The following is a 12,647-nucleotide window of genomic DNA, read 5'->3' as shown; positions in this document are numbered from 1 at the left end:
ATTATTTGGATCGGCCTTTTTGTTTACAAGTTATGAGGGGTATAAACCTATCTATGAATGAAAAATGTCACAGATTAAACTAATTTCCTACTAGTTTATTAACAAATACCAATTAACGTATTTACGTTAAAAAATAGTTTTTAAATTTGATAATTTAAATAGGTTTAAAAAAGGGGGATTGAAAACGTGCTGTTAAAGGCCACGAAACGTCGGGATAGCTAAAATAATAATAAAGATGAAACTTTAACGCTTAAACGCAAAAACTAATGTAAAAACAGAACTACAATTACACGCGTTTTAAATATTTTAAAGGTGCTATATTTAAATAGGCATATTTTTTTAATTTAAAAACTATTTGTGTTGCTTTAAAAGGACATCTTAACAGTATTTTGTTTTGGAAGAGAAGAACAAACGAGTGTATGATTCACCTGTTGTTAAGTGATCACCGCCGCCCACATTCTCTTAATTCACCAGAGGAATTACAGGAGAATTGTTGGCCTTTTAAAAAGATTTACGTGGATTACCTTTCTCGTACCATCCTGGAAACACCGCACATGGAAGCTCATTTAATAGTTTGGTTTTAAGTGGAAGAGGTTTCGTTAAGCACCGCTCTATATAGGAGAACCGGATATCCAGAAGTTGGGGATGATATCCTACATATTCTTCTTCTTGGACACATTATCCATTTCTGCCGTTTTTCAAAGTTTTGTTTTTGTTACCCTTCATATTATATGAATAGAATTGTAATTGTCATAAGTTTTTTACATTCTTAAAAATCCGAGCAAGGCTATTTAAAGCTGTCATCCGGATATTTATTACCTTATATGAGATCATTAGAATTCTAGATTATTTTCGAATTTATAGTTAAGTTTATTTTTAAATAATTTCATCTGCATTGACTTAAAATTGGAGATAACAGTAGGTATTATTCGATGTGTGTATTACCTGGGTAAATTCTCATACATGTGTTTGCGGCTTATAAGATAAACCTTTAGCGTCAGTAAAGCCCTACATAACATTTTCGTCCATATCGATATAAGTTTCATTTAAATTGGTCATAAGATTACATGTTTTATTTTCTGACAGCATATCAGTGAATCCTCCCACTGGTAAAGAGAGGGCAGAGTTTAACCAGTGGGAGGCTTCTTTGCACAGGATGCCGGCTAGATTTTTTGGATACCACAACGGCGCCTTTTTCTGCCATGAAGTAGTAATGTGTAAACATTACTGGTTTTCGGTCTGAAGGGCGCCGTAGCTAGTGAAATTACTGGGCAAATAACACTTAACATCTTATGATCTTATGTTTCCGGAATCAATATAACGAGCGCAATTGTAGTGCCGCAGAATTTTTGGGTTTTTCAAGAATTCTGAGCGGCACTGCATTGTAATAGGCAGGGCGTAGCAATTACCATCAGCTACACGTCCTGCTAGTCTCGTCTCTTATGTTCATAAAAAAATATATCAGTGAAACGGATAGCATTATCCAGAGCAAAATATTGAATACTCTCAATTTGTTACGAATACTTCAACTTTTGATGTCATTTCTAATATACTAGACACTACTACCGCTTCGGAAACAAATGGCGCTCTGAGAGAGAAGAAGCGGCGCAAGAAACTCTCCCAGCATAATTTTTTTTGCGATCTTTTTAATAAAATATGCAATGTTGTACTGTTAATGCTATTGCTATAAATAATCATAATCTAGAGCCAGGCTGTCGGATCACTTAGATATTCATCACTCCGCAGTAGTAGGATTAACGACAGCCATTTTTTTATATGATTGAAAATACATATAAACATCCATCACTCGGAGATAATCATCCTCATTCATTATGTAAATGTTAGAACCCACCGAGATTCGAACCTGGAACATTTGGCCCCGGCAGAGTCGCTATATTATATAGCCTAGTGGATAGTGACTTATAAGTCGCCGTCTTAATGATGTAATTATGAGTGGATATCTTGAAAAATTAAAAACATTGATAATTTTTTGGATGGTTTAATTTGTCGTTTGATTTCAATGCTTTAAATATTTAAATAGGTTTCATAACAAATTTTAAGGTAGTAGTAGGTAGTATAAATATTCTTAATCTATAATAATTATGATTGATCCTATAGCATGATTTTACAATAATGAGAAATGGGTATACAAAGGTAAAATGGGATTTATATATAATAATATAAAGTAGAAAGTTGAATGGGCAGTAACGGTCAACAAATCTTTCCAAAACACATAATTTCGAGCAACATAATAGTAGATGTTTTAAATACTTTATTTTAATACAAAAATATTTATATTTTCAAGTGTTTTTATATTCAACAAAATTAGCACGATAAAAGAAATTAATTTATAAAAATAGCCCAGTCAATTCAATTTGTACCCCATATCATCAGAGCTACTGGGTATATTTTAATTAATAATATTTTGTGTAAACAATAACATTGAGTGCATCCAATTATTGCTAGAGTGGATCCGATTTCTTTAGGAAATATCTAACACTGACATCTGACAATTGAATGGAAGTAAAATTGTAGCAATTTTTTCCTTTATCCTAAGTTATACTAAGCTTTTAGAGGTGATCAGCTGAGGAATATGGAAGAGCCAAAATCAATTTCCGGATTCAGTTTAACCAAAATATTATTAACTGTGATTATAATCTTGTTACAATCGTAAGCATCAATTATCCCATTTGTTATCTAACGCGGTTACAAGTATTCATATATTTCATTATAGTATTTTCAATAATAAATGTTTCAATATTTAATTATGTTTCCATATTGCTTATATTTGTACAAAGATTTTCATCAAGTATTGGTACTCTTATTGTTAATATTAATTTAATTTACTATTAAAATATATTTTTAATAACATTACTGTCTATACATTAGGGAAAGACTTACTCATATCTGAGGAACTACGTATAAAAGAAACGAAGTATAAATGTCTTGTAAAACAGATAAAACCACCAATATTCTAACAATATAAATCGAATTATAAAAACAATTACATAGTCTTACTAACTTTTCTGGCGTTAAATATTTACAAAAGACGAAGCTAAATCTATTCACATAATGTTTCGATCGAAATTGTTTTAAGTACTGCATCAAAACACTTAATAATATCTAATTTATATGTACACTTTTATATTTACAATGCTATCACATCTTAAATAATTTATATCACTATATACATTATTGCAAGTTTCAGCGTCGCTATGTACGTCTTATTTGTCCTTTTTGAAGTGTTTGAGCAAACCTGTTACTTTTTTAACATGGTTTTTGAACACAACAAAAGCCTTATGTTACACATACACTATATGTGGTTTCTCTGGAGTCCGGTGAGGAGGTATTGTTTCGTATGCAAATTGTTGGTAGATGTGTTCTTCATTGTCTTCTTGGTAATATGGGCTCTTATCCATACTTTGCCAAGGAGGGTTAAGTGTGTGAAAGTTATTAGTAACAGATGAACCAATCATTAGATACCTGTCTACTTCCCTTTTATTATCATTTTCTCTGCCTCGAGTCGTATACACTAAGCTATTGCCTAGTTTGGATACATCACCATTCAATATAACACTTGTCATTACTTGTTTAGACTTATCTCCTTTACACTTCTTTAGTGGACCAAAAAAGAACAATACTCCACCGACAATACTTATTATTATACTAATTGTCATTACCACTATAGCGACAACAACCCAACCACTTGAGCAACCGTATTCAGATTCCGGTATTTGAATAAAACGAATACTCTTTAAATGTTCCGGTGCAGCGCACTTTACATCTTCATAATCAATTTTTAATACTGTACTTGTGTTATCAAACTTCTTGTTACGCGATTCACATTCTCCAACAAGTTTCCACAACCAAAGTAAAGAACAATTACATACAAATGGATTCCCAGAAATTTCAAGTTCTTGCAACGTATCGATCGGGAAATGCGATGCATCGAGCGTTTCCAGGGCATTGTTTCTCATGTAAATGTGTGTTAGCTTAGGATTCCCGTGAAACAATCTCGGAGGAACTTCGTGGACTCTCAAATTTTCATTCATCCATATCTTTTGGAGATTTATATTATCCACAAATGCTCTAGAATCTATTTTGTCTAATTCAAAAAGTCTGCTTAAGTGTAAATGTTTTAAATGAAACAGACTTTGGAACGATAAAGAGGGAATCTTTTGGATAAAATTTCCACTCAAGTATAAATGAGTTAAATTTGTTAGCTTTGAAAGAGCAGATGTGGGTACTGATGTCATATTATTGTCACTAAGATCCAAGTGCCTGAGAGATGGTAGGTTGTGGAATCCTAAATGATCTACAGCTTCAATTATATTATTATTCAAATCCAAATGCCTCAGTTCTTTCAAGTATGGAATACCATGTTTAGGTATCTGTTGGATAAGGTTTTCTGATAAATCCAGAAATTCCAAATATATAACAGTTAAAAGATTTGTAGAAGGTATCTCTAAAATAGAATTATTCCTCAGAGATAAAACTTTAAGTGATGACAGTGGTACGAATGTATCAATTTCAAAATTAACTAATTTGTTGTTAGATAAATCGAGCCTTTCTAACACTGCAAGATCTTGGAAGGTTTGTGCGTGTATAATAGATAATTCATTATTTGATAAATCCAAATCCATAAGTCGTTTCAGTCCAACAAATGTATCCTTATCTAATTTTCTTAGTCCATTATGGCTTACGTTAAGATTCGTCATCTCTATATTACTATCGAAATTCTTACTACCTAAGTCCTGTACTTTGTTGTATGAGATATCGAGTATGGTAATTTGAGTATAGAAGGCGAATGAGTATAGCAAGTTGTCTATAGAGTTGTGGGTTAGATTGATGTAGGTCGCTTCCGGGTTTAGTTGTATTGGCACAATTTCTAAGCCTGCGTTGGCACACGAGGCTGCACGCAAAGCGTCGTCGCAGGAGCATCTTGGCGGACACAGGGTGCGAGCGGCAGCGCTCCAAGCCCATGCGGCTACTACCACCCAGCTCCAGTGTGCTATTCCGCGAGAGCCCATAACATTTCATGTATATACCACGATGTACCTGAAAATAAAAAAAAAACACAGTCAAAATACGAACTAAAACGAACAACTAATAAAGTTAAATAAAAAATAATATGCCTATTTAATGTCGCTCTTAATCAAGAGATCTTCTGAAAAATGATTTAATATTTTAGGAATAATTTTATGAAGTCTCAAACAGAATTGAATTATGAAACAAAAGGGCGAGGGTTGAAAAATATTTTATTATTGCGAAAGTAGCTACTACAGAATTGCTGCAGGAGTAAGAAACGTTTTTAAAATATCTTGCTAATAAATTTGATAATTTTACGCGTTCGAATTATGCCTTTATAATTGAAAATAACAGGTTTGGTACTTTAAATTAAATGCTCAGCTTAACAATTCGACGGAATGTATAATGAATAGCGCCGTAACATCTGTTAACGAAGGCGAATGATCTCGAAAGTTTTCACGCGCGGGAATAACTAATTGCGAAGGTTGGAATTCAATTTATGGCTTCTAGTATACCTTCAGGGAGATCACGCCATGCCAAAGTATTAATAATGCAAAACAGTGTCACGAAGTTTTTGATTCCGAATGCAAATTCAATTAGAAAACGAAGCGGTATTAGCTCGTTCTGGTATTCGCCAGTTTTGGTTAACTTTGTAAGTATGTTTTACGTAACCAACACGAACATAATACACGCCCTAACAAATAACACAATTTTATGAGCAGTTTACATTACGAGAAACTATTCGCATCCTTGTGAGATGTAAGCGTCGAGTGTCGGCCTCTTAGACTCCCTTCGTAATTTGATACCCTATTCGAATGGATTACTCCATCGCGCCGGAATTACAGAAACCATACGTATACGCACATTTGATACATATTAGAGATCCCGTATTAGAAGGGAATTAATACTTTACATTTAGTTTATACTATTAACAACATTAAAGGTTTCTAAATGCATCGAAACTCTATCGCTAACTTAAATCATAGTATGATATGAGTCTATTAATGGTGTGATTGTGTATCCGTTTTTGGATTTACTTCAAGACTGTTCTATTGAAATATCCAAAAGAGAATGTGCGCCATCCATTTCCTAAGCTAAGCTGTATTGATCGGCACTCTTTTGTCTTTTAATTTCCTGTCAGGCGGTACAATCGTGAATTTCACTTTCGAAAGCTCAACTGACTTGTGTCTTATTACCTATTGAACTTTCTTATTTCAAACTCGGCTCGATAATGCCAAATTCAATGGAAAATTTTTGTATTCATTCATTTCCAATAATGATTGCTTTTGTATCCAAGAAATTTTTACTTTTATAAGAAATAAATTTCAAATAAACATAATGATAATTCAGTGAATTTTTTACTTTTTTGTCATCGTTAGTCTCACTACCTGATAAATACATCCTTAACCAGTCGTAGGCTTCTTTGGTTGAGTGCCACAATAGCGCCTATTCCTGTATAGATAGATATATATAAATATTAAATATATATAAAATTTAATTAAAATCTGTTCAGTAGTTTAGGATTTCATGGCGGACAAACAACGTGGTTTATAAATAATATTCAAAAACATTTTTAATTTATAAATAAAAAGTATGTATATCATTTGGTTTTGTATATATTACAATCTATGATGGAACAGTAAACCCCTAAACTACTTTAAAATTAATAAATAGTATACCATCACAGTTTGAGTGGTCGTTTCCAATGACGTTGCATAGACAAATAATTTTACCAGTGGGAGGCTCCTTTGCATAGATGCCGGCTGGATTTTGGGTATAACAACGGCGCCTATTTCTGTCGTGAAGCAGCAATATGTAAGCATTACTGTGTTTCACTCTGAAGGGCGCCGTGGCTAGTTTAATTACTGGGCAAATCAGACTTAACATCTAATGTGTCAAGGTGACGAGCGTAATTGTAGTGCCGCTCAGAATTATTGGGTTTTTCAAGAATTCTGAGCGGCACTGTATTGTAATGGTCAGGGCGTATAAAAAAAAACAAAGCGGACATATGGTACATGCCACAATTAACATATAATAAGCTTCGACTTCTTTAAGTCTATATTGCCGCATTTACTCCAGTTATTAGCCAAGAATATTTTAAACAACTGTATAAAACGTCATTGATACAAACCTGCAAACTCCTCAATATATTTATAAAGATAATATATGAGAGAACTTAGCAAAACTATACCCTCCACACTCTAATTGTGGTCGGGGTAATCAACAAAGGTACTGAATGATTACCACTAAAGTTATCACGGTGTTAATACAACTTGAGACATTACTAACACAAAGGAAGGTTTACGAGGGGCACCGAGACAATAAAACCAGTGTAAAAGTCTTCTAACCGCGCCTCACCCCAGAAAATATCCGAACCCTCTCTGCTTTCATGAGTGGCTTAAGCCGTACGCTGTTTTTAAAATAGTCCTCGATTTAAGTTGCAAACTTTGATGTTTAAAGCTGAATTTGTTTGCACTCAAAACTTGTTTTCCTAGTTCTGTTCCTCTCTAGTAACGCTTCAAATACACACGTAACTTAAAAGCAAACTGTTATAATGAGAAAACTTGAAAAGCAAAATCACTCCTACGCTTGTAGTCAACACATACTGTAAAAACTACAGTGAAGTACCAGTGGATGTGTTAAATTCAATTCAAATTCTAATATTTTTATTTAATATAGGTTATGATATCACTGAAACTCAAAAACTAACAACCATTCGAAAAAGTTTGATGCAGACCTAGAGAAGAACGGGCACTAGAAACACAGCAGGCTTCTTTTTTATCTTAAGAATATGGTTATAATGTAATATCATACAACAAAAAATCATTATTTAATAGCCTGAGGGCGGTCGCTCCATTCCTGATGTGTATCATTAAGTCATTTATGTTATAGTAACCTCAACCTATAAGATCAAGAAACTATCCTAGATTTTGGAGCTGAGTGGCATGTGAGAAATTACTTACACTCTTTTCTAAAGACATTTATGTAACTCGTAAGCCTTGTACAAAAAAGTAAACAATATTTTCTCCCTCATAAGGCATAAAATTATCATTCGACAGAATCTGTATTTAACTCACAGGAACACAGGAATGGTGACAAGTTTAGCCGCTGAAATTCAAAGAAATGCTGCATGTTAAGCACAAACAATGTAATATTCTGCGAATCCTAATCCCCTAGTAGAGAACAGAAGCGAATGGCTTACTCAGCATTCGTAAATAAATACTCGTATATTAAAGTTTCATCAAAATTATCTCCGTTGAAGTTATTATTTTACGCAGGCAATCGATTAATTAGAATCAATTAGTCGCAAAACTTTGCTGCGGAGCTCAAATCGCATTTCAATATCTTTTAATTAGTCTACTGGGTTTTAATTAAATAATGAACGGTGTGCCAAAATAACGATGATAAAGTGTCCACACCCTATTCCTTAGTGGCTCACAAATTTTAATACTATGAAGGTAAAACAGCTTCCAATAACTTAGGTTTGTTCCCTCGGTAGGTATTGATTTTGCAATTAAAGATGGATTAGAGCACGAGAAAATTATTAGTGAGGATATGCGTCGTCAATATTAAAATGATATCTTATTATCTTACTAGATTATAACGTATTGTATTCGATTATACAGATTGTCGGTAACATAATGTCTAAACAAAGACTTAAAAAGTAGTTACTATAATCGTTTGTAATTTTGTATATATATACTAGCTGACCCAGCAAACGTTGTATTACCAATATTAAAATCGCGGTACAAAAGTAACTGTTGATCGTAGATGGGTGAAAATTTGAAGTTGTATGTATTTTTTAATGCTGACTGAAAAAATACAAAAAAAAATAAAAAAAAAATCGTGTGACCACCCTTAACATTTAGGGGAATGAATGTAGATGAAAATAGAAGACTGAAAATAGATGTTGTCCGATTCTCAGATCTACCCAATATGCACTCAAAATTTCGTGAGAATCGGTCAAGCCGTTTCGGAGGAGTTCAAAGTTTAACACCATGACACGAGAATTTTATATATTAGATAAATGCACTCAGGCATATAAAGTAGAAAAATTAATATAAATACTAATCAATGTTCGGTATTTATTAATAATATATAATAATTTATTTATAATCATTTTACTAACGCACTCTTACCTTTGTTATGGCATGAAGCTTGTAGGTAAATAGGTTCTGAACAAATTTTTATTTAATCTATCTTTAAAACAAAATAAATTATGTAAAATAGTCAAATAATCGAGCATTATACGAAGAAATTATTATTATGAAAATCGTCGAACAGATCTTTGTGGGAGACCTTTCTCCAGGAGTGGCTCTTCCGGCTGATGATGATAAAACGAATAAATTAACTAATTAGTTGCAAATCTAACAATCTCAACAAAAACTTAAACATAAGAAAACTACCTATTTATATAATTATAATATTACAGAGTCTATATATTCTGTTATGGATGTAAAAGCAATGTAGCTTTACATTAACGAGAACTAAACAAGACGAGCAAAACGTGTACACAATCCCATTTTCTCTTTCATCGCAGCGAAGCGAAACTTAGTGAATCAGTCCTTTCTATGGGCGCCTTTATAAACGCAATAATGAGAAGTGCTAAGGCCGCATTCAGCCGTGCGCTGTAACGAGGACCGTCGATGAATCGTCCATGAGGCGAGCACAAAACTTGCCACTTGGCTTAGTAACGGAGACGGGCGAATCTTCGCGCATACTGCTTTGGTGCAACGTTTGCACATACGTAAAAGGGCTTTTAGCGAGCTTGCTTTTAATTTGAGTTACGTCGCTTATTCCGATTCACAACGGTTGAATAGTCAATGAACGAATTTAGGCCAAAACGGGCGTCGGAGATTAAAGCTCTGTTTGTTTAGTACTAACTCGATTAAAAATGACTAAGCGCTCGATGTTTTATCGTGTTTCGAGATCTGAGGAATCTGGTATGAATCTTGATAAGGTATATGTGGAGCTGATACATATCGTCTAGTTAATATTTTTATAGAAGAAGAGGACTAACACGTAGTCAGTAATTGTATCAGCGTCAGCAATTGCTGACAATATAAGTCGTCGACTAAACGAGCATAAGAATTCAAAAATCGAAAATTCGTTTGTAGATATGTGGCAGGTGACAATCGAACCAGAGGCTACGTGGTGAAATTCAACAGTAATACAAATGATTTAAGTTTTCTTTAGAGTTAATTCCGCCAATATTTGTTTTTAAACAATTCGACACGTGTTTCGCCTTTCGCCTCAGGACGTGTTGTCTCGCCAAAATCTGGCACGAATCTAGTCTTTAGTCTAGTCTTTTATCTAGAATTTAGTCTCGTGCCAGATTTTTGCGAGACAGCACGTCCTGAGGATGCCTCGTGTTGAGGCGAAACACGTGTCGAATTGTTTTAAAACAAATATTGGCGGTATTACCACTAAAGAAACTTAAATCATTTGTATAATTATGGATTTCCGCAATGTAACGCCTACTTTAATAAATTTTCTAAATTCAACAGTTTAAACTACTGCACCACCGACACTTATTCATTACTAGAAGCAGTCGTTTTCTTAGCAACGTGTTATGGGTAAGATCCCAACTGGCATTACAAAGACATTACAAATATTCCATAAGGTAAGAACGTTTATGTAATGTATACTGGATGTATACTGGAGAGATACATCGACCATAAGTGACTTAAAATGTGGATGATACAGCTTGGAATCAACAGATAGATCGCCCGTGTACTTAAAATCAAATTATTAATGATTTAATAGGCAGGGTCATCACCTGCCATCAATTGAGCCGCAATCGTGTTTGCTCATAACCGTCCTAACCATAATATCAGAACCCATATATTATATGGATCATTGTAAGCATTAAAAACCACATAATTTTTGGTTCTTATTTAAACTATTTACCTCTACAGCGTAGGTATTCAGCGTATTCCTCTAATCTGACTGATGTAAATTTTATATTTAAAGAAACGAAGACTATAAACAATAGCGATATAATATTGTGTATTAATAATACTAAAATATGAAATAATTGTCGCACGTTGCTAAAGCTAGAATCAACTCATTAATAGAAATTTGTTACGATTCGTGTCAGCGTGTTTGAAGATGTGGAAAAACCAGGGAATTAGTCAATGCTATCAGGCTCCGAGAACGAGTTCAGTAAAGCTGAATAATGAAATAGCTCACTGAACGATATCGTCAGCGTTAAGCAGTTAGAACGCTATCCTACAGACGTTGCCTGAGCGAAAATCCAAGGATTCCATGTGAGATATCTTGCGGCTCTTTAAGGGTTATTAAATGGAGTGGGTTTTAGGAAAATGAGTTGAATAATACGTCTACTTTCCTTTCACGTTGAGAAATCCCTGTTTTCGATAAATAAAGAGCGCCCATGAAATAAATTAACTCCCCACTTTGTCTTCGTAGTATTCGCGAAGCCTTTTATACGAATAAAAATTGGTAGCCACTTATGGCAAATTGCCAATACGGGATAATGGGAATAGACCAGTTAACGGAAACGTACTTATTTTGTGCGAGGGAAAGAAATTAAAATTGAATGAATGTAATATTGTTAACACAAAAATGTGGCGTTTTAACAGAAAGCGTAATATAGCAGGAATACAAAGCTATACTCGTCAATAAAATGCTTGGTTTATTTTAGTCTCCGAAAGCAACAAAATCCCACATATCCCATTTCCTATTGCAAGCCACCAAGGATTTCCGATAACATATTCAAAGTTTTCAATTGCAACTCCGAGGTTACCTACATCGTAATACATTTTATGAATGAATGAACGATGAATGGAAAGATTTAAATTTGATCCGAGCATTGGCCTGAGGAAATATGATACTTTTACAATTTGACTTATCCACTATATTTTAAAACTATGATTATAACTAAGTATGGAAATAATAATGCATAGGTTTTAATTTATTTGGTGGACGATGTTTTGCAAAATTATAGGCAATAATTACAATGTATATAATTATCTAATTGTTAATTAAAATATTGTATGGTCTTTGCAATGAAAGATATGACACACAAACTAAAAGGTAACCAACTCTCGTAGTATTTATATATTTACTAGTGCAACTAATACGAACGAATAGGAGTTAGTTGAATAACAAGTTACCACGGCAATCACAATTTAAAACTACATTTTGGTAATGAAAACTTTACTAATGTACCTATAGTAGATCACTTGTGTTAATTCAGTAATAATAGTATTCCATTTGCAAATATCGTAATTTTCCTTTTTAAATAATTATAATACAAATGGCTAGCCCACAAACTTTCAGTATGGCTCAGGTATAAATCAAATAACCTAGCTACAACGAAATATAAATATTTGTAGAAAATATTTTGATTGCACCCAGCTTCCGCGAAATGCATTTTATGACACATAAATAAATTTACAGCTTGCAGATGTTGTGCATTTTTATATTATTTAGCGTGTTTGAAAATTCAGTATGTTCAGACGATAAAAATATTAAAAGGAGTGCTTGTGCTAAAGAGGTTTAATGCCTCGAATATTTAAAGTCATTACTATAATGGAGTCGATACCGCGATGCGAGATGGCTGGTATATCTCTCAATTCCCTGCCCGTTCTGTTTGT

General features: G+C 33.5%; 1 protein-coding gene across 4 annotated transcripts in view; it reads right to left on the bottom strand.

Moving 5' to 3' along the window:
* Nucleotides 1–1,983: 1,983 nt before the first annotated feature.
* Nucleotides 1,984–12,647, bottom strand: part of LOC126969548 (leucine-rich repeat-containing G-protein coupled receptor 4-like) — an 89,170-nt gene continuing 78,506 nt past the window's right edge. For 2 of the 4 annotated variants that reach the window (XM_050815049.1, XM_050815050.1), the window contains one exon: nt 1,984–5,058. In XM_050815049.1, coding sequence (XP_050671006.1) covers nt 3,303–5,030 — 1,728 coding nt within the window. In that variant the 5' untranslated portion in view covers nt 5,031–5,058 and the 3' untranslated portion in view covers nt 1,984–3,302. Of the gene's footprint in view, nt 5,059–6,707; nt 6,866–12,647 lie in introns of all 4 variants that reach the window. The other 2 variants (XM_050815051.1, XM_050815052.1) reach the window with 2 other exon arrangements.

Source organism: Leptidea sinapis, chromosome 18 (genome assembly GCF_905404315.1).
Source record: "Leptidea sinapis chromosome 18, ilLepSina1.1, whole genome shotgun sequence".
In the NCBI taxonomy this organism is placed as follows: Eukaryota; Metazoa; Arthropoda; class Insecta; order Lepidoptera; family Pieridae; genus Leptidea; species Leptidea sinapis.
This window is presented reverse-complemented; position numbering and strand designations above follow the sequence as displayed.